This window comes from Pseudopipra pipra, chromosome 8, assembly GCF_036250125.1.
Source record: "Pseudopipra pipra isolate bDixPip1 chromosome 8, bDixPip1.hap1, whole genome shotgun sequence".
In the NCBI taxonomy this organism is placed as follows: Eukaryota; Metazoa; Chordata; class Aves; order Passeriformes; family Pipridae; genus Pseudopipra; species Pseudopipra pipra.
Window position 1 is genome coordinate 11,724,945 of NC_087556.1, and position 26,634 is coordinate 11,751,578.

At 41.3% G+C, this 26,634-nt stretch overlaps 2 protein-coding genes across 3 annotated transcripts in view; both read right to left on the reverse strand.

The window, feature by feature from the left end:
• The window catches only part of CSGALNACT2 (chondroitin sulfate N-acetylgalactosaminyltransferase 2), a 33,751-nt gene extending 26,718 nt beyond the window's left edge, over positions 1 to 7,033 (reverse strand). Inside the window, exon 1 of the mRNA XM_064662545.1 lies at positions 6,944 to 7,033. The gene's annotated coding sequence lies outside the window, so the exon portion shown is untranslated. The remainder of the gene's footprint in view (positions 1 to 6,943) is intronic.
• A 12,323-nt stretch (positions 7,034 to 19,356) lies between these two features.
• RET (ret proto-oncogene) overlaps positions 19,357 to 26,634 on the reverse strand; it is an 83,889-nt gene continuing 76,611 nt past the window's right edge. For both annotated transcript variants that reach the window (XM_064662547.1, XM_064662548.1), the window contains exons 20-21: positions 26,469 to 26,616; positions 19,357 to 24,559 (exon numbers count right to left, since the gene is read on the reverse strand). In XM_064662547.1, the coding sequence (XP_064518617.1) occupies positions 24,402 to 24,559; positions 26,469 to 26,616 (306 nt within the window). In that variant the 3' untranslated portion in view covers positions 19,357 to 24,401. The remainder of the gene's footprint in view (positions 24,560 to 26,468; positions 26,617 to 26,634) is intronic.

Genomic DNA, 26,634 nt, shown 5'->3' on the forward strand with positions numbered 1-26,634 from the left:
CCAACTGGTAGTTTGGCCTATTAGTTTTAAAATAACTAAATCCAGTTTAAAATACTACTTGATACAGAAATCCTGAAAAAATTATGCCTTGAAAAAAATCAATCACTGTCAAGTTTTTCTTAAATAAATTGAATCAGCTAGCTCAAGTTCACATGTGGTCTACAAAGCTGTGCTCCCTTCGCTGTTCCTCAGTCCACGACCTCAGCTGGAAGGAGGAACACAACCTACAAATGTTTTCAGAATGGCTAAAAATCAGCATACTAGTTCAGGTTCTGCTTTCAGCACAACAAATCAGCCACGAATATTTCACCAGACATGAAAGCTGGATGCCAAATGATTGAGAAACATCTGGTGCGTTCCAGAAGCACAGCTAAAAGCACTTATGTCATCTGTAATTTTTCAATTTGACATTATAACTAAGCATTACCTTACTCCTGAAGGCCTAGCAATACCAAGCTTCATCTAAAACAGAGAAGCCAGCAGTTTGTCAAACTATCTCTCTTGATATTTGCCTTGCATTAAAAAAGTCACAAGTATGAAAAAATAGAAACACCAAACACTCAACACTTTGCACTATCCTGCTTCCCCTCTCTTGTTTTGTTTTTCAAGTCCCTGAAGTCAGTCTTTGGACCACTTGAAACATCTTTCCTCCTCTTTTCTTGAAGGAAGAGATCAACATGGTTTGGAGGGGAGAGAAGTCAGGAGTTTCTGCAAACCTCTGCTAAGTTTTTGCAGATTCCTTGTGCTGTTTTTTTGTCATGCTCGTATCCACAACTTTTTTTTTTCCTTTAATTTTTTTAAATTGTTTTGCTTCACAGCAAGGACATACAGGTTGTTATCACAGACACTTGTCACAAGTCCTGCATTTATCTTACGGTCCTACTGGCAACAACTTCCATTATACTATATGAACACTGGTTTAAAGTTTTTTTCACCCTCCTCTCTTGTCCCTTCAGACAGTCAACTTAAATCCCCATCACACTGTCACCTCTCCATCTGATAGAGGCTTAGGACCTTAGTCAACTAAGGAGGAATTCTGAAGACTTAAATGCAAAAAATTCAAAGTTACTGGATTATGTCTGAAATTGATGGGGGGGGGGGGGAGAATCCAACTTAAAGAAACATGCTTAGGAGCACTTAATAGCAGAATCTAATACAACATTCTGGATGTCCTTTGCCAAAACACTGGGGGTAAAATCTGCCCTGCAGAGACATCTTATTGGAGCACTGCTTCCAGACCATGCCAGGAAGAGACAGGCACACCAGTCACACCAGCCTCTGTCCAGCCAGCACCAACTGCAACCCACACTCACCCTCCTACTTCACAAATTGTACGTCTCTTCTGCAGAAGATCTCTATCTCTATCAGAAGATCCCAGATCACATGAAAGATGGACTAAACTGCTATCACTCAGCAGTCTTAATTTTCACTCTACCAGAGCATCAGGAAGATGTGCAAATCATCTGCTGCCCCTGTGGCTGGGAGTAGTATCAACAGTGCTGACAAGTGTCATCATTTTTGACACCACTGCTTGGGGAAACCTTTAAGAGACAGCAGAAGTCATCTGAAAGCTGTCACCAAAAACACTCTCACAAGACAGATTTTATTGCATAGAAACTTATGACTTAGCCCTCTATACAATTCCAGAGACTCAGAATTGTGCTCGTATTTTATATTTTCACAATGTTTCAAAAACACAAGCTCATTTACATCATTTCCTCTGCTTTAATTCAACAGTGCTCCCAACGAGCTTCAATTGCTTCCTGTGCATTGTTGCTCAACACCTGCCCTTGCAGCAGCAACACAAACTCAACCCAGAAGAACAATCTAAATATTATTTCTACAGAGAAGATACACAGATAAAAACACTAGACATTTACACTGGAGTAGCAGAAAATCTGCCTGCTAAGCTGCCTTGCTACAATTAACTATCACATGGTAAATGTCACAGGACATACCCACAACATCTACAAACAGAATTAGCTGCAGCACCTCGGTACAGCAGCACAACTTTAAATTTTCACGGCTTTCTGCAACTACACACCTGAAAGCCAGAAGCTGTCCTTCCATGTCTCTTGCAACCAGCATCTGAAAAACTATTAGAGCCCTTTTTCTTACATGATTAAATGGGACCAGTTAATACAAAAATAGTCCAGATTCATATACAACTTTTCAGAGAACTCAGGTGTCCTACAAGTTTGGTATTTCATGAAAGCACTGATCTATTGTCTCGAAAAAAAGGAAAATGAACAATGCAGACACACTAACCTCCTTTTATAGTTCATGTTCATTTGTCAAAGTTAAATATAAGAAGTAGGTATCTACACAGGATAAAAAAAACCCTAAGCTGTTTAGCAATTTAACTTGGAAATACAACAAATGCAAGTTTTGTATTTCTAAGATATCTTTAACTCCTAGGTGTTCTGCATTGTATTATTTTAACTTTGAACACGTGAGAACCAGTCTTGAGTTCAGCAAAATGAGAGAACTGTTGCTGGTGACGGCCATTAAAAGTAAGTGGGTAGGACCCGTCTCCACAGGATTTTTTTTAACCATGAAAGAATTTTACCTCTGTTCTAGAACTCACATATTGGTTTCCTTGAACAGAAATTCCCTACAGTATGCCAGAGAAGAGTAAAATTAATTTCCTTCGTTTTTGGGGGAATAAGTGCCAAAAGTGTCTGCCCACCCAACCCTCTCTCAGCATCAGCCCAGCCAACTCGACACTGCTGAGACAGCTGTGCCACTTCAATTCTGCACACTCCTTTAGTTGCCTGGTGTGTACTTGCACTCAAACTCCCACTCCTCTACTGACATTTTGGGTCATTTCTGGCCATGGTAGAGAAGCTGATGGGAAGCCTCACTTTTGACAGCAGGACACATATGCTGGCTGTCAGATGCTGATCCAGGCTTTCCAGACAGCTGCCCTAAGTGACATCCCTACCAGAAAACCCACTAATGGACAAGGATCCTCTTCCAGGAGCTGCTTCACCAGTGAAACACCACCATTTAGTACAGGGGAAGAAGAATGGGTAAGAAGAAAGGCCAGACAGACCTGCCCTTTATCACTCACCCACTCCACCAGTGAAAGAAAAACACAGGCAGACCTGCCCCGTCTGTCACCCACCAGCAGAGCTGCCAACAGCACTGTCCTCAAGTACGCCTACTCAGGAGACATGCTTGTGCTCCACTGCAGGCTGGAGAGGCAGACAGGGTCCAGACCAAGAACCCCAGGGCCACAGTAAGGGCTAAAGGAATCAATTAGACTCAAGGTGCTGGAAGGCACCTGTACTACAGGCATCACAAAGCAGTAAACAAGCCAATCACTACAGTTACTTCTTATTACAGTTGGAGATGATTGTCAGGAAATGGTTAGATTAAAAAAGTACATGCAAGACTTCCTCACCTCGTCATATTTGGATGCTCTGAACTTCACTTTGAAACACCAACACTGCTGGTGCTCTTTCCAGCATTCACAGCCTGAAATGGCTTTCCAGTTTCAGCAACCTGCTAATAACAGTTTTAGAGCGCTTGGTTTGTGAATGGACAGAGCCTTTAAAAACAGATAAGGTAAAGCAGAGATCGTTCCAAGATATTATTGCACCACACTCCATTCAGAAATAATTGTGGAGCGAGTGCCTCCTGCCAGCCTTACCATAAAAAAAAAGCTGCAGCATAGACAGCCTGGTGCCAGCATAGAAAAAGTGCAAGCTTCTCAACTAGTATTTCCTTTTCCCTTGAATCTCTGATCTTTAGTGACTACATATGGCTTGCAATGATTACCTTGTTACTCTTTTTCAAGAAGTTTCTCAGCTAGCAGTAACCAACAGAATCACCAGTTTAGATTACACACACCAAAAAGTATAAGATAACCGAAACTATTAAGCCGAACAACCTGCCTGTCTACATTTTTAGGTATACACAAGATAACTGCAGCCTTACAATGAAAATTTTTTAAAAGGCTTAGATAAAAGCACAAGGTAACTGCACCTACAAAGGGCCTCAGACAGTATCCTGCTCTATTCCTTTTGAACCAGAAGACACTCGCGACTGGAGGGCTGCAACTTGCAGAATTTTTCCTGCCCTCAAAAACTATTTTTTTTTCAAAAGAGCTTCATAAAAAAGAAATTAAGAGCATTAATGCCACTGCACACTTTCAGATTTTTTTAATAAACCGTAATATTAATGGATGTGCTGGGCTTTTCTAATCATCATTCAGAATAAAACTGTTCTGGCAGACAGTAAGTGCCCTTCTGCAAATTCTTACAAGCTGTGGTTCTAACTCAGAAATAAAACTATATTGCCATTCCCTTCAAAAGGCATTACATTTCTTTATGAACATCTTGTGAGTTATGGTTTCATTTTTCCCTTTCCAGCACTAAGCTAGCAAGAACATAATGAGATGAGTAGATAAAGCACAGGTTTGGGGGATTTTTCATTCGTTGGTTGGTTTTTGTTTGTTTGTTTGGGGGTTTTTTGTGGTGGGGTTTGAATTTTTTTCCTAAAAAAAGTAAATAAATATGCTCCTGAAACATTTTCTTTCCATTGTGCCCTTTGAGAATTCTTTTAAAATTATTTTTAATTTTTTTTTTTAAAGGAAGTCTTGTGCTTTTGAAATACCTGCCTATATGCCATTTTATTTTTCCAGGAGCAAGATTATCATGGCTTGTTTCCCATACTTTTATTCTGGAGGGATAGTCCTCTAGAGGTTAGATGAGCTAACAGAAAGCCAAGGACATTATCAATTCCAGCACTGATCCAAAGCATGAGTTTCATCCCACCTCTGTGATCCTGCTTCCGCATTATTTAAAGAGAAAATACTGCAAGTCATGAAGCTTGCTTCATAATGACAGAAGTGTTTCAGAGTCAAGAAAAATATTGTGCAATTTGTTTTCTGCAGTGAAAAAACCTGGCCTCATATTTCTCAGACCCTCCCTCCTCCAAGTTTCAGTTTTGTAAAAGTTCAGATTGTTCTGGTGATCCTTTTTATAAAGAGGTCCACAGAACACTTCTGGCAAGCCTGAAAGTAGCAGACGGGGGTTGAAATTCTTGTGCCACATATGCTTGTGGGGTTTTTTTGGCAACAGACCACAGCTACTTATCATCTAACATTGCCCTCAGATGATGTTTCTCACTCACTTGGGGAGACCCATATCCTGGGCTTGGAACATAAAAGCAAAGAATTTAAATTTAAGAGTAATTTTGTGCAACTTCTACCACGATGTAACAGCTGTACTGAGAGGTTTGAGGGTTTCTTTTTTTCCCCCCTTCCTTCCCTCCCCCTTTAAGCCTGAGAAAGACACTGAAACAGAGTCATGGGATCAAGAAAGGAAAGAACTATTCAAAATCAACTAATCTTAATCACACTGAAGGTTTTATGTGCTTTCTCCAGAAACAGACAAGCTGAAGAATTTCTGTTTGGGCCACACAGTCATGTACTTCAAAAATCATCATTCTTCCTTCCATGTCCATGGTTTAGGGCAGTGGTGCTGTAGCAACACTCAGTGTGGTCTCTGATACTTGTGATAAGGACTTACTGGCAAATAGTCTCCTGTAAAAGCCTCAGGGTATAATTGAAACTCATAGCTAAAATCCCCCCCGCAAAACATATCTACCTCCACTGACAGCTACTGGGAATATTTCCAAGCTGCTGTCTTTGACAGTGTTTGGGGACCCACCATCTAGCTAATAAATAAAGGGAAGCCAGAAATTTCCTTCAAACACAGTAAAGCAGGATAGGAACTTGCAGCTAGTACATGCTGGAAAAGAAGAAACTGTCTTATGAGGCCTAGCATTACAATCTCCAAGGAAAAAAAAAACAAAAGGGAAAAAAAGAATTTTTACTGTATGACCTTAATTTGAGGGCTACTGGCTCAGTGTTAAAACAACCCCTCTTTTCTGCAGTTCTTTTGAGTTACCCGTGAGAGCAATAGAATAAAGTTAGTCCTTATCCATCACGTTTAGCATAAGAGATCGGTGTCTCAATTTCCACCTTGACAGAGGGACTCGAAGAGAAAAAACCACATGCAAACAAAGCCACAGAATAAAGTAAACATTAATTAAGCAGATCTTGATTTTACTTCCCTGAAAACATGTACTATCACGTTTAAATTTCTGTATACTCAGCTTTAACAATGGTCTTGCAAAGAGCAATCCCCCGTTTCTGCTTTAGCATTTCTGAATCAACTGACTGCTAACCATAACACAATTTATTTTTACGTTCAATACCAAAATGTCCCAACTTTCAACGTATATGAGCGCAGAACTTACTGAGCAAGAACGTGCCTGACCAAAAAAAAAAAAAAAAAGGATGTAAACCACAGTTAAACAATACTCAATATTTTACTGAAAATAATTAAGCGCCCTCTCATCATCATTTCCTCTATTTTTGGGGGGAAGGCTGGCGGAAGGAATGGAGGTTTCCCGCAGTCCGAGCAAGTTAAAAGGCAGCCCCGCATCCCCAGCCCGGGCGATGACACGGTGCCCGCCCCGGCCCTGCGCTGTCCGGGGGCCGCCCCGCCGCATCCCAGTGCCTGCGCCCCACAAACGCGGCGCCCAGCACGCCCACGGCCAGTCAACACAATGGAAACGCAGCCGTCAGGAGAGAGAGAGACTCGTTTTATTGTTGAGACAGCTCTGCGGTAAAAACCGAGCGGCCCAGCGTGCCCAGCCCCCGCCGCCGGGGCGGTCGGGACAGCCCCCATCCCACCGGCGGCCCCGGCTGCGCGGACCCACCGCCGCCCGCGGCGCTCAGCCCGGGCCACCCGCGGCCCCGCTCCGGGCCGGGACACGGGGCCGGGCCCGCTGCGATACCCCCGCCCGGGGCCGGCGGGGCTCTGGGGCGCTGCGCGGCACCTTCCCCCGGCGGCGGGGGTGCGGCCGGTCCCGGCGGGCAGGTGAGGGGCCGGGGGAGGGCGGAGGGGCGCGGTGCCGCCGTACTCACCGCGCGGGCCGGCGGCGCCGCGGCCGCACTTCCTGCACGCTCGGAAATGAGCGGGCGGGACCCTCCGCCGCGCCGCTTAAAGGGGACGGACCGGCCGCCCCCGACCGCCCCCGGGGCGGGACCGTGTCCCCCGCGCACTCCCCGGGGGGAGCGGGCCCGGCTTGGCTGTTGCTGAGCGCCGGCGGGGAGGGGCTCGGGATCTCTCTCTGTGCCGCCCGCCCGCCCAGCGCCCCGGGGCGCCTCGCTGCCCGCACACCGCCGGGTTCCGGGGCGCAGCGGAGAGGGCGAGAAGTCCGTGCCGGAGGGCGAGGACCGGGAGCGTAATCGCTGCCCCCCCCGCGGCTCCGGGGCAGCCCCGCCGGGCCGTTCGCTCACCACCCCCGCCACACGGACCGCGGGGCCCGCGGGGAGCGCCCCGGCCCCGCAGCGCCCCGGGAGCGGCCGCTGGCTCGGCAGGAGCGCCGGGAGCGGCCCGAGCGCCCCCGCCGTGCTCAGCTGTGCGCCGGCCGGGGCTTCGTGTGCCCGCGGTACGCGGCTGTTCTGGGCGCCGCCGCGGCACCGCCCGAGTACAGAGGAGCTCCGTGGCTCGCAGAGGTCCAGCAGCAGCGCAGCGATGCCGATTTCTGAGATGTTAACAAAAAACGTGGAATTGTGATGTAGCCTTTGTGCTCGAAAATCAGGGTTTCCAACAGCAAGCGGAATTTACCAATAATTTTTCTACTTACCCAAATATTTATTTACAGTTCTGTATTTCCAGAAGAGCATTTCATTGCATTAATTTTTTTAATTATTATTTTTTCTGCAGGGCCTGACCTGAAAGGAAGCCAGGCTTAAAAAATCGTGCACCTTTCAGCCATTTGTGTGAATGGTGGCCTATAACAGTTTAAAAGGGTAAAGCTCAGGAAGCCAGTGAGCTAGTAATGATCTTTCACAACTATGTGAAATTGAATGCTTCTGGTCCCACTCATCAAAAACAGTCATATAAAGTCAGTAAAGGCTTATTCTGTAAAGACCTGCACCCTCCACTTGACATCACTCTGCTGGATTGCTTGTGACTGCCCACCTTCCTGAAGGGTAGGCACAAAGAGCTTTCCAGAATATAGCTCTCAGTGGCTTCAGCAGCAGAGGCTGCATCCTCTGTCATGTTATTGCTCTGTTGAGGTCTGCACCCCATTTAGCACAGAGCAGCCCTTTGTCTCCAGGCAGGCGGAAACCCATTTGTTCATAAATAGCTACACCACACAGCCTGGGAGGGGGCTGGGCATCCAAGGACCAGTTCTGTTCAGTCTAGATTTCAAGCCCTCAGACAACAAAGCTCCTTCCAGGGAATACCTTAAATGAGCAGAGAAAGAACACTTGGCTGGTGTGACCAGCCACCCATCCAAGTGCTTTCCTATCCACTGAAACTTGTCATGATGCTGGATCATCATTTAGGTATCCATCAAAAATATACTTGAAAAGGCTCAGAGGGAAGAGAGCTATCAGAAGGTTTAAGATTTTCACATATGCACTCCCAAAACTAGGTAAATGTGGGTCCATTATTTTTTTTTTCAACAGTATGTAAATATAGTACTATTTTAAACCTGACCTCAAGTGAACTTTCTGTTGCATGTTACAGAGGACTGTTGAATATCCCTCAGCACCTGCTTGTCTTCTGCATCGTGGTAAATGTGTAGGAGTTTGGTAGATACCCATGTTATTTTCCTGACACTGGAGACTGCAGTGTTCTGTAGACATGATATTATTTGGAAGTAAAAGAAGATAACAATAGAAATAGCTGAAATTACTGATTTCCTTAACTAACACTACAATGTAGGTCCAAAATAAACACTGACAACCCTGTATCACCCACTGGTTGGTCTACAGAGAGCGACCAGATTCTGATTATTGTCCTTCAGGCTTCCCAGGTACCACTTTTCCGTACATGAGCTAGTTGCCACTATATGGAGAGATCTCTACAGGAGATTGTACACAGAATACTTCAAGTGCGAGTTTACTCTGTTTACCAGAGTTCCTTCACTACCAGAAAGATTTTAAATTTTTTTTTTTCAGATTAAGAGAAGATAAAAATAGGTTTCTTAAGCTCTAATAATAACAACATAGGTATTCATAGTCATCTCTATGTAAGAGGTCTACCACAACAGGAAAAATGATGGTTTTGCAGTGATGTTGCATATAGCTTCCTGACTCTTCTATCAGAATGAGATGTTCCAAGATTTGTAACTCAGACCTATAGTTATGCTGACAGATGTTATAGTTCCTATTTGGTGTAATTCTTAAGAGGCCTACAGAGGAAATCCCAGTTTGTTTGTGAATAAAGCAGGCAAGAAAACATTTAGGAAATGTCTATATTTTAAGACAGTTCATTTCAGCCTCGGGATTTTCCTTAGAGGGGTAGTTTGCACACCTCCTAGCATCTGAAAGCAATAGTGTGTGTACATATATATATAGGTGACACAGCTTTGAATTTTCCTAAAATATTATGATAGGATGATTATTTAAAGACAGACTTTAAAAATGTTTCACTAAACTTTGGTAAACACTGTTCTTAAATTGGTACAGTTAGGGGAAAGGAAGTGGCTGGCAATAGCTTATTCAAAAAAAAAAGAAGAGTTTTCCAGCAAAGCATTAGCTCTAGCCTCTAGTGGTTTTCGGTTTTTTGTTTGGTTGGAGTTTTTTTCCCATGGTTCTTATTTTTTTAAGCATATGTGTGGGCTGGAGGGGAAGAAACAAAAGGAAAAAAGAGAGAGGAGCTGATCTGAGAACATGATACCAAAGTGAAAGAGTAATGTAAATGAGACCAAAGGAGAAAAAGCAAAAAGCAATCCTTCAACAGAGGATATTTTTGTTCTTTTATCCTCTTGAGCCAAAGTAAAACATGTATGTAGAATAAGAAAGATGGTCTGTTATTTTGCCTGAAAATTCAGAGCTTTAATTGCCAAACAATAGTCATTAGTTTGCCTTGACACAGAGCTTTTTGTCAAATACCACAGCACAGCTTTACTGATGGCACAATTCCAGCATGATCCCATGTGAAGCTGCCTTCTTTTTCCTCGTTTTAATTGTTGCAAATTATTTATAACAGATATTGAACAACGCAACCAAAAGCATGAAGAATTTTTAAAAGCTTGAAATAAACCACCCCACAGTATTTTAATTATCTTGATTTATATCCCTTAAAATCCTCAGTTTGAGCTTCTTTCTAAGTTATACTCTCTAACCCTTTGTCACTGGTCCTGTCCAAATACATCTTGTTGCTATGGGCTATGAAATGAGGGGTTTTAGGAGAGGCTGTGTGCTATAAAATTAACTTCTGTCTGCCTTGGGGAACACTAAGCTTGACCTCAGACTTTGCTGCTGATGCTGCAGTGTGAGCACCAACTGGGTCACTGAAAGGCCAGCCCAGGGCTCATTTTGTACCTCCCAAAGTAGAAAGGACACTGTCTTATCAGCATCATGGGGCATCTACAATGAGTACTAAAAGTGCTTGGAAGGTCAGGATATTTTACTTCACTGCTTTAGAGACTGAAATAATCTCTTTGACTTGCGATAGGTTTAGGAGAGACAGTGTGTATGTAAACTTAGTTTGTACCAACATACCATGCAAAAACCTTCCTGTATTTATTGTGACTGTGCCCCTTCTTTTTCATCGACATGTTGATTTTGGCAATGCTTAGACTTTTGGCCTCTCTATCTTTGAATGTTGAAGGAATACATTTAGTCATGTAGTGGTTTGGTATCAAATAAATACTAATTCTTTGGTATTATAATGTGCTACATTTTGGATTCAGCAGCATGTAATTTATATAATGTTTGGGAAATGAACTGCTATGGATTGCTTTTTTCCTGCTGTTTTGGGATCACAGTTGCTAAATTACTTCCTTTCAGAAATTCCCATTGGAAAACAGTATCAACCAACTTTAAAATCATATAGAGTCCTTTCGTACATTAAAGCAGACTCAGTAATTTTACTACTAATTCATGTAAGTAGAAGACATTCCTTATCAGAAAAAAATAAACAATACAATCGCAGCTGTAAGTGAATGTAAATAAGATTTAATTTTATCTACTATCTGAAAAAAACTTTGTTCTGATAACAACAGTGCTTATTGTAGTCCACTTGTTTTTTTTCTTTGAATAGTGATAGTTTAGCAGTGGTATTAGCATCTGGAAAAGTGTGTGGAAGGATACAACAGAATACAATCTCTTAAAATAACTTTCTCTTTTTGAAATCAATATATAAGTTGCTGTTAGCAACAAGTGTTTGCTGAGCTCTGTGGTGGTAGCAAATGGACTGTGAAAACATTACCGTACAAGAAGTAGGGATTTCGCTCTGGTTTGTGCCACAGGGAACAGGAACACAGAAGGGGAATTGCAGGGAGCTGCATTAAATGCCTGGGCTCTGCTGCCTGCTCCAGCTGAGAGCAGCAGGCAATATTCTGCAGTGGTAGCTGATCATTTTTCCTGGCCACACAGCCTTATTTTTCCTGGCAGGCACAATGGGTCGTATGCCCAGGGTTCCACTGGGCTCTTGCAACTGCACCAGGGTATCACATCAGAATAACCAGTAACAACGTATATGGAAAGTAATCCATGTATGTAGTGCTGGAATTCTATACCAGTTTATTTCTGACTATTCCAAATGCCTTTACTATATAGCTTCTGCCTAATGGCACCAAGTGCTGTAGGCATTTTTCCAAAAAGAGAAGAAAATTTTGTCACAAATATATTGACTCCAAAGCAGCTCTGAAGCAAAGTCCAAGTAACTGTAGTCTGTACCTAGAATGGAAAACTAATAGGAGGGTTTTGACTAGAAGACTCAATGTTATGCAAAACATACTAAAAAAAAAAGATGTTCTTTTTTTATTTTTTGCTCTTCAGTATTGCAGAACATAACCTATGAAAACTATAAAGTAATATATTTAAAATCAATCTTATTAAATTACTTTTTAAACTATAGGCTCAACTATCTAGGATGCAATAAGAGAAATAAGTTAGATCATTCTATATATGTGAGATTTAAGCCACACAATCTTTCATGAACATTCTTTATCTGATGAGATAACAATATAAATTATCAAGGTCTTTTGGTTGGTTATCTGGTTGGGTTCTTCCTTGTGCTGGAAAGTTTCATGCACCAGAGCTCAAGTTATTCAGATAAATATCTAGATTAAATACAGTATCTTTATAGAGAAAAATATTTGGGCTTCCTTGATCTGAGATACTTAAATTTTTATAGAAAATACTCAGTATATCAGTATTTAATATTTGTTACTGCACAATCAGTGGTACCCACTAAGCCTGTCCAGTAGTCAATAAAAACACCACCACCTTCCACACAAAATAAAGACAAAACTGTAGAGAGGTACAGTACAGAGATCATCCTCCTTGCTGAGAGCTTAGCAAACAGTTACTACAAAGCCAGTGATCATTTCTTTGTACAATAGACAGGATTAGAGACCAAGAAACTTCTCTTGTTCATTGTTTGTAATGTGCTGGTCTATTGTTTGCAATATCTATCTACTCCACTCCAGTTTAGGGTTTGGGGTTTTCTTCCTAGTGTTAGCTACAGGCATATCTGTCATTGCCCAAAAAACATCTCCCTCCCTTTGAGTCCAAACTCCAGTCAGTTCATAAAATAAGTTATTTGATTCTTTTGTTTCTGGTACCATTCGGTGTTGTGTATACATCATTAAAATGTTTTTAAGTGCAACAATTTTAATATTTGTAAGCTATGCCTTCAATAAAATGAAATGGAAATAAATAATAAAATCACATAACTACTTTGATTGTATTAGTAACACTTTACTACCAATGACTGAAAAAATTCTCACAGGGCTGAAACAATGTAAGGCAAGGCAAAAGGAAGGTAGGATCTACACTGTTCCCTCATCAAAAGAGAACCCTCCCGGATACCATAGAATATCAACAGACAACCAGAAAAAAAACACCATACCTCAACTGAGCAGTTGAAAATACTCTGTTTAGATTTTCATGGAAATTGGCATCTGTTCCCGTGGTGCATAAAAGCAGTGGCTGATTTTGGAAATGTGTTAAAGCATGCTGTTGAGATTTCACTATTATCGTTATAAAACCAGCTGGTAAAGACGAACTGATTTGCAAAGTCAGGATCAAATGTCACTGCACTACCTTCCTAGCAGTCTCACAAAGCTCCCCTTTAACTGTTGACTTGTAACAATCGTTTTGTCTTTATCTTTCTTAGGAAACAGTTTTGCTAATCAGAATCTTGCAATGGCTCACAGCTGTTGGTAAAATGGAACTCCAAATCAAATTAATTCAAAGCAAGATTTTACATTAGGAATGCAATCACAGGAGAGCTGAATAGCAAGATGCTTCGAAAAATCACTTGAATTTGTTGCCACTCCTTCTCAAGAGCAAGGAAAATGTGTTCCTGCTTCTCATTTCCTGTTCCTATTTTTAGAACTAGAATGAGAAAGACCTGATCTAGCAGCCTGTACCCCATTTAAATTAAGGAGCGTCAGGTTCAGAATTATTTACTAGATGGACTCAAATGGTTATAAATTACATTCCTATTCCAGTTTTATCCTCTTTTTAATTTAAATTTAATGAATGTTAGTTACCAGTTCTGACACTGGGCTAGACAAGCAAGGATTTGTACTATTTAAAAAAAAAAAAAATCATGACAGGATAAGCATGGAGATAAAAAGTTTTTAAAATTCACTTTTTCTGCAACTCAAGCATCTTAGAAACTGCGTGCAAGCTGTATTTAAGTTACTGACGTACACTCAAAACATTAAGGTGTTCATTACAAATGCAGAAAAATGTGAATTATAAAATTTGGCCCTATGTAGCAGGTGAAAAAAAAATAGATTAACCCGTGAATGCTAAAATATTGCTGATAATTTTGTGTATGTTTGTGTGGTGTGAATGTTTGCAATTTTGATCTCTCAGTCAAGGCTGCTGCTTGACAGCTGTTAGCAGGTGCAGGCTGTCTGTAAGGTTTGATAAGACCTGGACTATACACAAGCACCACATCCTGAATCTTTCTACTAATAAGAAGGTGTGAGGCAGAACTGATGATTAGGATGATGCTCACCTGTGCTTATGCACCCAGGCCATTTCCATGGGGAAAACCTGTTGGGCTGGGGTACTGGAAAGATGAGGGCCAAAAGGAAGGAAGGAGGGGGTCCCTGAGCATCCCTTGCCTGAGTTGGGTAACTGCCAGCAGAACTGGCACAACTTTCTGTCCCAGACACCCAGGCCAGCAGCAACCTTCTTGCTGTGGAGGGAGGTGGGGGCACAGCAAACCTAAAGCTGGGGACAGGGAGCCACCAAGGGACTGCGTGCAATAAGCAAGTAGGCTAAAAGCTTAAAAGCTCTAATTTCAGCTTTTAACTGAACTCTAGTATCCAGATTAACTAAGGACTCTTGTTGACTGTGACACATAAGGAGGTGCTGCTTAATTGCTGAGGGGGATGTGATATTTTTGTAAGCTTTCTGTTGTAGTGTGAATTATGGGGTCAATATGCAAGCTACAGTACTGTATCTCCTCCCCCCTGAGCTACACTCAAACCTTATATGACAAGGTCTTTACTGTAGGTTCGATGCCTTTTATAGAATAAAGATAATATGTGGTATTCATATCACTGCATTTCAAGGTTTAGCACTGTGAATAGTGTTATTTATTGCCTAATAAATATGTGATTATCATTTGAAATGGTAACAATTAGAAACAATCTCTAGTTTAAGGTCTGGTATTTCAAAACATTCATTTCACATTTTGTAACATGGATAAACCATAATGGAGACTCAGTTAAGCAAAGAGAAATGATTCAATAAACAGTACTTCTCTTTGGTTAAAAAGTTGCCTCTGATGACAACTTGTTGTGGTCTAATTTGATTGCTTACTTTATCTTTGTGCATATAAAGATGGTGATAAATGGTTTTTGGTATAAATTAAAATATTCTCAGTAGTATTTTTACAGAAACCCACATCCCCTGTTTCTCTTCAGTATTTAAGAAATTGTCACAGTTCATTTTGAGAAATGATCCTGGAAGAGCAACACTGGGTGAGACCTTCAACAGCCATGTTATAAAATAAAAGTCCTTATAATGAGTATAAACTTAATGCCTTTCTATTTCCTATGTTGGACCAGGCCACTGTTCAGAAAGCCTCTCTGCACAGCAAAACCAGTTAAGCGTTTGAACAATTTCCTGACTCAAGGCTAAAATCTCCCTCAATTATTCATACCCTGTACCAGAAAGAATAATTCTTGTCTTCTGTCAAATCAATCAGTAACAGTCTTGACCAGACAAAAACTACCTTGGAGAACAGTGAACTCTGCTTGCTTCTTGCTGGCTGGTTCTTGAAGCTACATATGCATTAAAAAAACATACTATAAATCTGGTGTTTATCTCCTGGATCTTTCCATAGGCCTTTCCCATGTCTCAGTCTTTACAATGCTCTTCCAAGCTTTTCAATCATCTGAAGATTAACCCTTTACCAGCTTTCTCAAGGAATGAGATCAGCCCTCACTCACATCCTCCTCATGTGTCAAATCAGCCACCTCTTACTTGAGATTTCACCCTTTTGACATTTTCTTTCACAACAGATGTAAGACTGAAATGAAGTTATTCCAAATCTCTTCCTTTTTTGTGAGATACTCTCGAATAAAGAGATACTGTTCTTGTTATTGGTAGCAATTTGGCAAACAAGCAGGATCAGTGTTCCTACTGTTTTAGTGACTTGCATTGGGCCATAGCTTACATCACAAAATCTGAAAGAGGAACTGGAGTTGTTTGGGTTTTTTCCCCAAACCATCCTAAAATACACCTAAATGTAGGCAAGCAAGATTTGTTGCAAACCAAATGCTTAAAATACATGTTCATTTGATTTTGTTTTATTAAAAAATTTAAAATACTTCCATCCTTAAGCACAGTAAATTCGGACAGGAAATTGCATTGGCAGGAAGCTATGAAAATGGCACATGTTGCAAATGGAAATCAGTGTTCACATCAAACTCTTTCAACTATTATCATGTTGGGAGGGAAAGCCCTGAACAGCTGAAAAATTATATAAGGGCTTTAACAATTATTTATGTGACCTGCTGAATGCAGAAGAATCAGACTAGAAACTGCAATGATTGACTGGGGACTAAGGGAATACCAGGGCGATAGCAGAGAAGAAAGAGACCACACATCTGCTCTTTGCAGTCATCTGTTGACTCCTTGTCCAAGAGATGTAGTGCTAGTGTGGTATAAAGTAACTCCACAACTACTTTTGGCACTATTGTTTTGAAAGCTTAAAATCACATGTCCCTGAATAATAAATTATTTTGCAAATATAATTCTAAAAGTACAGCCCTGGATGTGTTGGCTTAAATTATCTTTTGTCCTTCCCTTACAGGAGATCATGAAATACATAAAAAGGTAGTCCTGCTACAAAGGATAATCTTTCCAGCAGGAAAGTCATCTGTATCCTGGGCTCCCTCAAAAGAAGTGTAACCAACAGGTCAAGGCTGGTGACTCTCCCCTCCTACTCTGCTCTAGTGAGACCTGACCTGGGGTCCCCAGCACAGGAAGGGCATGGTCCATGGTCAGAGCAGGTCCAGAGGAGGCCACTGAGATGATTAGAGGTACAACCACAATGCTCTTAAATTGTCCCAACCATTTGGATTACATTAATCCATAGGAAAAAGCTTCCGGATGAGGTAAAGTTGCATTTTTATGAGATGCACCTTATTAGCCCAAAGCAAGGAGCTAATTATTTCAGAGGAGCTTAAGGGGAAGTGCACTTGTCTGTCCTCAGGTAGGCAAAATGTTTTTACTTGATTTCAAAAAATTATTAGCAAATTTAATTTTCATAACAGCTCAGAGAAAGAGGTTTTAGCAAGAAATTTGCTGTGTTAAGATATCATGTAACCCTTTATAAAACTAGGTAAAGCCCAAAAAAACACACCATAAAAAGAGAGGAACTATTAATCTTCTCAAAATTGTAGTAAGAGTATATATCTCTCTGTTGTAACTGAAGACACAGGCTGCTATCCCAAAGTTTAGAGACGAGAAACAAATACAAAATGCTGTTTCACATGAACAACTCAGCTGTACTGAAGAACTTGATAAAGACCAAAAAGTATTTCATTCACTGTCTCTTCTAGGTAAACATTAGAAATGTATTTGTGCTTACCTGTCCTCTAGTGCCTAGCACCTGCTTCTAAATACTGCTTGCCAATAGGCAAGTTACAATATTGTACTAGGAATGGGTAGACCAAGACTATTGCTACTTTGTCCACATTTTGGAAATACTCTTTGTACTTTTTCTAGTTGATTATTGGGATATTTGATTTTAGACCAGCAAATGTTTATGAATAATATATTCATGAATGATTCCACTAACTTCAGAGGGGCTACTTAAATTTTGTGAAGTTAGATTCAGTGGACCTGAACAGCTTAGGTTTTCTTATTAAAATTTTAAAAACTTTTATACATCTTTAGGGAATGATATGGTTCTTTTTCAGAAAGCCACCTTAGGCTGAAAAAGTCAAATCATTCATTGCACTATGGACAATCTGCAATCTGTTTATGGGGAAGGGAACAGTGCCTGCTACTACTTAAGGGCTGGTGCTCTGGAATGTTATCTCTGGTATTTTGTTATAAATTTACTATTGTAGCTACAGTGAGAAACAAGCCTTTCAGGTAGGCTGAATTTTGAAACAAAGTATTTAAAAATTATAAGTAATTTTTTTAAAACTTTCACAAGTAACAGTAGAAATATCCTTTTTAGATATATTTTGAGGCTTGTATTATTCATATAAGATTGATAATAAAACATTAAGGAATAGAAACTTGCTTTTACTCTATGTTTTTGAGAATTGCTTAGGTCCAGTTGAGCGTACCATAAAGATTCATGCATATTTTGCATGACAAATTGTACCCACAATTGTTATGCACCTCATATCCATGAGACAGTATGTTTTAAAATTTCTATTATATGAAACAGGTTAATGTCTGCAAATTAAAATCTGCAACTTCACAGTAGATTTTCTAACTACTCTACCTCTGGAAAAGTTTGTGCGAACAAATATTGCAATAATTTCCTTGTGCTGCTCTAAGGACTGTACTGACACATGAGATTCATGCTCTCCCCCATCTGTCACAATTCAAAGCACAGACCAGGTAAACCATGTCATTTTCACAGATATTTAGAAAAGGTTAGCAGAAATTTTTAGAAAGTTATTTCCTCCAACCTGTATATTTAGGTGAGTCATTTGTTCCCTTCGAATTCACTTTCCTCAGGGCAGCCAAGTACATAAGTATTTCTGGCACTGATGGAAATAATCATCTGCTGTATCACTTTTTTCCCATGTGGGAAATACATCTACTCTCTAATGGGGAACTGAAACAAGATTGTCACCATTCTAACTAGTGGCAACACAGAACAAACAGGAAACACTTCAAGGGAAATATTTACAAAAATAGAATATGCAGAAGACATAAGAAGCTTTCATATTGTGAATGAATACTCCAAAATAATAATCTATTTCTTGCCAACATTCATGAGCAAGAAGGGAGTCAAAATTAAATGGATTAGGAAACACTTAAGAATTTTTCATTAAACTGCACTTAATACAGGTAATTGTGTATGGCTACTGTCATTATGACCTATGTATTTTATATGGAGAATCTGTGTCCAGTAACGTGGGTGGTAATAACTGTTAGTGAAACTTTTCACAGGAATTAATGGTTGAAACAACACTGACTGATGCTGGAAGTCTAAAATACACAATACTCCCTGCACCCACTGGCTATTCCAACATCACTTACGGTTCCACTCACCTACAGTGTTGTCGCAGGGCTTGTCAGGTTAGAAACCATGTGCTTCACATCTCTCAATTGCACACTGTTGCTGAAGGTAGCGAGTAAAAAGAAATTCTTCATTTAAGGAAGAAAAAAACCCCAAACAAACCCAAAAATTTTGATGCCTTGATTGCTCATGGCAAGTAAAGAATTCCCATTTACAAGCATAAAATATAGGAAAGGGACTGGACAAAGCCAAAAGTTACCACAAGTGTCATTTTTCTCTACTTTTTCATAGTACTCTCAATAGAAAAAACCCCCACATATAATATGTTTAATTTTCAGTGCCATTTGTTTTAAAAGTATGCACCCTGAAGTTGTGTCACGCCAGTGAAGATCACCATTATATCACAATGGAACCACTTCTGGATATATAGCTGTATCTGTTTACTGTGCATAAGTTTTACTCAATATGGCAAATGTTTGTACAAAGAAAAGGTAACTCTGCTTAGTGCTTGTCCAAAACCAGGACAGGATCAAGTATGAAATCCAACAGTGAAAGTCTTTAAATTTCAACACACCCGTTTTTCGTAAAATGAAAATCTGTGTTCAGGTTTTGGCAGTCTGACTCAAGATCATGTTTCTGAAATCACAGACTTTAATGGAAACATAAAGTTGATACACAAAACAACATCTGAAAACAGATCTGAAACATCTAAATTGGATTGTAAGTGACAGGAGCAAGCTTTGGTAGAATTGGATTATTTAGAATAACCATCACAACGCTAACAACAAGTCACTCGGGATTTACATCCCAACATTTGTAGCAAACAAAAGGTTACCTTTAACCATGGTGGATTACAAACAAAGACAAAAGTAGTGCTGATCATTTACGCTTCCACACTGAACATGACTCACAGTCTGATTGTTCTCCCAAATATCACTTTTGTAAGCATAACATTTTTATATTTCACCTTAAAAAACTGCGATGACATTTTCCTTGTATGGTTTCAACAGCAGAGTTTTAGAGCCATTTCGCTGTGCAAGTCTTATTTGCTCGTGACTTCCAAGGTAATAGGCTTATTTGGAATTATGTTGTGGCAGTGTCCTGTGCATGGTAAATTTATCCAATTTGGAGCTGAGAGGAGGACTCCAACCCACAGAACAAGACTGCAAACAGAATCACTGTATTTGAATGTCTGTGGAAGGTGTGCTGAGGCAGAGGACCTCGTGCAGCAAGTGGTAAGCTGCAGGAGGTAGTGAGAAGGCTACATAACTCCAGGGAAGCTGAGAAGGAGTTAGAGAGCTGGTTCTGAGCATAGCCTGCAGTAAACTCACAGCTAAACCGGCAAAAACTCCCCCACCATACACACACAGAAGGGGAGGGGGAAGGGGGGGGCAATAAGGCAGGAGAATAGACACTTGAAATGGCAAGGACCTGCCAGAGGAAGAGATTTCCCCTGAAACATGAGGTGCTCTTGCAGAACTGCTTCACCACTCTGCAGGCTGAAGAGGAGCCACTATATCAGGAGAGAGGCTGGTGCTGAGTAAGGCAGCCTGATCTCCTCCTTGTGTAACAACCACAGCAACTAAGAAAAGGTGGCAGGTGTCCGTAGCAGGGGACTATTCTGAGAGGCAGGGAGGCACCCATTTCCCAACCTGATGTGCTCTCTGGAGAGGGGCTCACTGGGCCCCCTGTCAGGGCTTGGATCAGGGATATCACTGAGAGACTACCAAGCCTCGTACAGTCCAAAGACGAACTGCTGTTGTTTCATGTGGGCACCAATGATACAGCCAGGAGCAATGTGAGGACTACCAAGGATTACAGAGCCCTGGGAGTGGCAGTAAGGGACCCTCGAGTGCAGGCTGTTTTTTCATCAGTCCTCCCTGTCAAAGAGAAAGGTTTGAAAGGGCCAGTTGAATCTGGCAAATCTGCAAATGATTATGGGACTAGTGCCATGGGCAGAGGTCTGGCTACCCCTGGGGACTCATGCTGAAAAACCTGGCTGATGGAGTCTGAGGGGGGCCCATCTGCCAGAGAACAGGAAGAACATCTCTGGTCACAGGCTTGCCAAGCTGATGAAGGCAGCTTTAAACTGAAGTTGCTGGGAGAGGGAATCCTCAATCCATCCCACTCCTAGTTTGATGCCAGCACCAACAAGAGATGCCCAGAGCCTGGAGAGGGAGTGCAGGTCAGCAGAAGAGCACCTGAACTGCTGCACAAAGGAATTCCAGATATTCCTGCCAGTAACTCTCCTTCATCAAGGGCCAAACTTAAATGTCTTTAGGCAAATGCACATAGCATGAGGAATAAACGAGCAGTTAGAGACTGTGCACACCTGCAGGGCTGTGATCTTACTGGCATCAGAGATGTGGTAGGATGGCTCCTACGACTGGAGTGTTGCAGTTAAAGAATACAGGCTCTTTAGGAAGGACAGACAGGGAAAGGGAGGAGGGGGTGTTGCCCTCTATGTTCATGACCACCTGGAGCGCTTGGAACTGTGCCTGGTGATGGATGGGGAGCTTATGGGTCAGAATTAAAGGGAGGGCAGGGACAGGGGACATCATAGTGGGGGATTGCTGAGGCCAACCAGCCAGGAAGACTGAGTGGATGAGACCCTCTACAGACACATAGGAGCAGCCTCATGTTGACAAGCCCTGGTCCTCATGGGGGACTTCAACTACCCTAATGTCCATTGGAGGGACAACGCAACAGGGCATAAGGAATCCAGGAGGTTCTTGGAATGCGTTGATAATTTCCTTTTTGAAGTGACAGAGGAGCAAACGAGGAAAGGTGCTATGCTGGACCTTGTTCTTACCAACAAGGAGGGCTGGTGGGGAATATGAATCTTAGGGGCAGCCTTGGCTGCAGTGATTATGAAATGGTGGAGTTCAAGATCCTCAGGCCAGCGAGGGGGCTCACAGCAAGCTCACTAACTTGGACATCAGGAGAGCTGACTTTGGCCTCTTCAGGGATCTTCTGGGTAGAGTACCATGGGATAAAGCCCTGGAGGAAAGAGGCGTCCAAGGAAGCTGGTTAATATTCAAGTGTCATCTCTTGCAAGGTCAGGAGAGATGCATCTCAACAAAGAGGAAGTCAGGCAAAAGCATCAGAAGACCTGCGTGGATGAACAAGGAGCTCCTGGACAAACTTAAACAGAGAAACGAAGCCTACAGAGGGTGAAAACAAGGACAGATAGCCTGGAAGGGATACAGAGAAATTGTCCAAGCAGCCAGGGATCAGGTTAGGAAAGCTAAAGCTCTGACAATTAAATTTGGCCAGGGACATCAAGGGCAACAAGAAAAGCTTCTATAGGTACATTGGTGAAAATGTGAGCCCAGTCCAGAAGAAACTGGGAGACTTGGTTATCTGGGACATGGAGAAATCTGAGGTACTCAATGACATTTTTGCCTCAGTTGTCACCAGCAAGTGCTCCAGCCACTGGGGCCAAAGTCACTCCGCTGAGAAGGCAAAGGCAGGGACTGTGAGAATAAAGAACTACCCACCATAGATGGTCAAGTTTGAGACCATCTAAGGAACCTGAAGGCACACAAATCCATAGAACCTGATGAGAAAATATGGAAAATAAGGACGTGATTGGTGACAGCCAACATGGTGTCACTAAGGGCAAACCCAACAAATATCTTTCTGTGACAGGATTACAGCACTGGTGGATAAGGGAAGAGCAACTGACACCATCTACCTGGACTTGTGCAGAGCATTTGACAACATCTTGCATGACATCCTTATCTTGAAACCGGAGAGGCATGGATTTGCTGGATGCACCACGCGGTGGATAAGGAATTGACTGGATGGTCACACTCAAAGAGTTGTCGTCAACAGCTTGATGTCCAAGAGGAGAACCACTGACGAGTTGCATTCCTCAGAGGTCAGTACTGGGACAAGTGCTATTTAAGATCTTTGTTGGTAACATGAACAGTGGGATCAGTGCACCCTCTGCACATTTTTCAACCACACCAAGCTGTGTGGTGCAGTCGACACACTGGAGGGAAGGGATGCCATCCACAGGGACCTTGCAGGCTTGAGAGCTGGGCCAGTGCAGCCTCATGAAGTTCAACAAGGCCAAGACAAGATCCTGCACTTGGGTCAGGGCAATCCCAAATACAAGTTGGGCAGAGAATGGATTGAGAGCAGCCATGGGGAAAAGGACTTGGGGGTCTTGATTGATGAGAAGCTCAACACGACTGGGCAACACGGTTCTCACAGCCCAACAAACTAAACGTGTCCTGGGCTGCGTGTTGTGGTCAGAAAGTCAAGAAGGTGATTCTGGCCCTCTACTCTAATCTTATGAGACCCCACCTGGAATACTGCATCCATCTCTGGGGTCCCCAGCATAAGAAAGTGGACCTGTTGGAGTGAGTCCAGTGGAAGGTCACAAAGATGATCAGAGGGTTGAGCATCTCTCCTGTGAAGACAGGCTGAGGGAGTTTGGGCTGTTCAGCCTTGCAGAAGGGAAGGCTTCAGGGAGACCTTAGAGCAGCCTTCCAGTACCTGAAGGGAGCCTACAGGGTAGCTGAAAAGGAGTTTTTACAAGGGCATGTAGTGCTAGGACAGGGGTCTGGCTTAAAAGAGGGCAGGTTTAAATTAGGTATTAGGGAGAAATTCTTTACTGTGAGGGTGGTGAGGCACTGGAACAAGTTGCGCAGAGAGAGAAATTGTGGATGCCCCATCCCTGGAAGCGTTCAAGGACAGGTTGGATGGAGCTTTGAGCAACCTGGTTTAGTGGATGGTGTCCCTGTCCACAGCAGGGGGTGGGGTGTGGAACTAGATGATCTGTAAGTTTCTTTCCAACCCAAACCATTCCATGATGCTACTATTCAATTCTATGAATCCAGTCTAAAAAGACTGTATAGCCTATTTTTAACTTATAAGAGAAATTATGATTGTACAAGATTGTATTTTTTAACATTACTAACATGTAGGTGATGGAAAGTAAATTGTGTCAGATGAACACTCTTGATTGCCATCAGTCTATACAACTTACTGGTATCAAATTTATCTCCATTGTGCTAAAGGTAAGAGAAGTTAAGACTAATAAAACAAGTTCTCTTCTCATTAAGACAAGACAATACATTTTACAAGACTTCAAATGTTGAATCTCAAGTCCTCTATAGAGTTACTTAATGTTTGCTTCCAAACCAAGATACAGGCTTCATTACTGCCAACATCATTGTAACACTTGTCATTTGATAGCAAGCTCAGTAATTTCAGAGCCTGTTTCCCCCCTCCTTTCCATATATTGTTTGTGCTTCCTGCTTAGGTCAAGTGGTCGTATTCTAACAGCCACTATAAAAGTAGCAGTTCAAGTACATTTTGCCATCCAAGAAAGCTGTAACACAGGATGGTTAGTCTAAAAAACATCGAGGATGAAGTGCAAGGCCATTTGCAGTAAGAAGTTGCCAAATGGAACCATAGGCAAAATGGCAATCCAGAAAGAAGTACTGGAACTACAACTTTTATCCAGCTTGATATGTTTTCTGAAAGGGGAAAGTACGAGTTACAGTCTTCAGCATGAATAACACATTTTAAAAACTACCAATAAAAGGGTTTGCCAATTTAAAAGTTAGTTGTTGACTGTACAAAGAACGAGCCAATGGACTTCCCACTCTTTGCCTCTTTGCTCTCCTCAGGAGTCCTTTACCTTTCACAAAGAAAATTTTAGCTATCAAACTTGTCCATAAATTTTGCCGGTGAGTGTGAAACCATCCAGTTAGCATATACACTATCATTTGCATATCTTGAAAACACAGAGTTAGTGCCATCGAATCTTGTGAGTGGAACGGGGCTCTCCTCAGGCCAGTTCGGGTATGACATGCCTAAAAATGAAAACAGATAATTTTTTCTGCACTGAAGAACCATAACTTCATGTGCAGACAGTAAGGCCCTTGGCAAAACTCCCTTTAATATTTTAAGCCAGTCCACTGGATTTTGTCCCAAATCAATTAATATAAATGATGTTTTGAAATCCCTGAAGCACAAATTCAGATGTAGGCAAAAACCCTGGAAAAATTAAAGTGCTTACTTGATAAAAAATTGCGTGCATACATTGCACATGTGCATAATAAAAAGCTAAGAATTGTTCTTCTCATGAGCCTCCAACTTTCCACAATTTTATTTTTTAACAATCATAGCAATGTATTGCTTTGCAAGAGGAAGTTCTTGCTGTACAGGAAATGCTTCAATAATTAATAAACCTATTTGGGACAGGATCCAAAGTTCATTCCAATGACTGAGAGTTATTTCCATTTACTTAAATGGGCGCCTTTCCTTTGGCTTCAGTGAGGTTCTGGGGACACTCTCACACCCTCACCAGGGATCCCCTGCTTAATTTCAGGAAATCCCAGGAGCACAACTGAGTAAAGTCCAACAAAGTCTTGAGCACTCTTGTCTTGATTCAGCATTTAAACGTCTATTTTAGGCTTGTAATTATTTGCATTGAGTCTAGAAACTATTTCTCAGTTCAGGCACAAGCAATTACCAAAATGGACACACAGAGTGCTCAGTACCATGTTGATTCAGCTGTACAAGCACAGAACCATACCAGGGTTGAGATTTTAAAAAACAGAAAACTGATTTTGTTGCTTATTAAGCGTGCAGCATCTGCCATCAACCTCATGGCAGCTTTTCCTGCTACTTCATTCTTTTAACAATCTGACCACTAAGTGCCCCAAAGTCAATGTGAGCTGGGGAAACCTAATGAAGAAAATAATAGCTAAGGTATAGATCAAAAATAGACCCAAAGCCATGTATTAATGGCAACTTTTAAACTAAAAGATCCAACTTTTTAAAAGTCGTACTGCTTGAAGAATGAAAAAAGTATCTGTGATGTTCATAAATATCTAAAACCATGTAGAATATTTAATCAGGAGACAAAATGTAGGAGTTTTGGCAAGAACCATTTTTACTGTCCATCTCACCATCACAATATGAAAGCATATGTTCTTTTTAAAAACACTTGCTACATCATTCAGTCAAGGTTTAGTAATAACATGTTCATAACAAATCAAAGGACGTGAAAACAGCTGAATGTAGTTTCAAAATGCCCATTGTTAATTACATTTTCAAAGGAATTTACATGTCAATTTAGTCTGCATATAATATTTATATACAGTATTTCTACCTTCCGTATATAATAATCTGTTTTCATCCTATGATACATTAAATACATTTCAGCTTATGGATCCAGAATGTATTAACAGCAGCTGAAATTTAGAAATCCTTCTTAATAAATGAAAAATATTGCAGATGGGTCCTATCATTGAGTTATGGCAAAAAACAGTATTTAAAAAAAAAAGTCTATTGCTTAAATTAGAGGTGCAGAATCTAACATATTTTAAATGTTCTAGCCTCCCCCAACAGGATAGTTGAATTAGATACTCATTAGCATTTTATATTTCCCCTGAGAATACTTCCCTGATCTTTTTTTTTCTTTTACTGTATGATATCTAGTCATTTTACTTATTTTCACATCCTTTTAAAAATGTTTATTTTAAACACAGCTGCAAAATGACTAAAGGATGATCCTGATGCAAACTTTGACATTTACCAAAAGAAAAAACAAACAAACAAAAAAACCCAAAAGAAGCTTCCAAGCAAATTTTGATTGGCTTCATTCGGACAAGAAACACTGTCATGGGGTTACAGAGTCTGAGAACAGTGCAGAAGAAAAATCAATTTTTTTGTGTGTGTGTTGCTAGAATCTAGTAAATGCATGTGAAATTCTACCATAGAGTTTGTTTTCAATCCATGTGGAAGGGAGGGTTCGAGGGAGGGGAGCATTATTACAGTCCACGAGAGGTGTCTCCTCTTCTGAGAGCCCGTCATCGTAAAGTAAGGAATCGGAAGGTGTGGAAGCCGCAAGATCTAAGTAGTCCTAAGAAGTGAATACAGA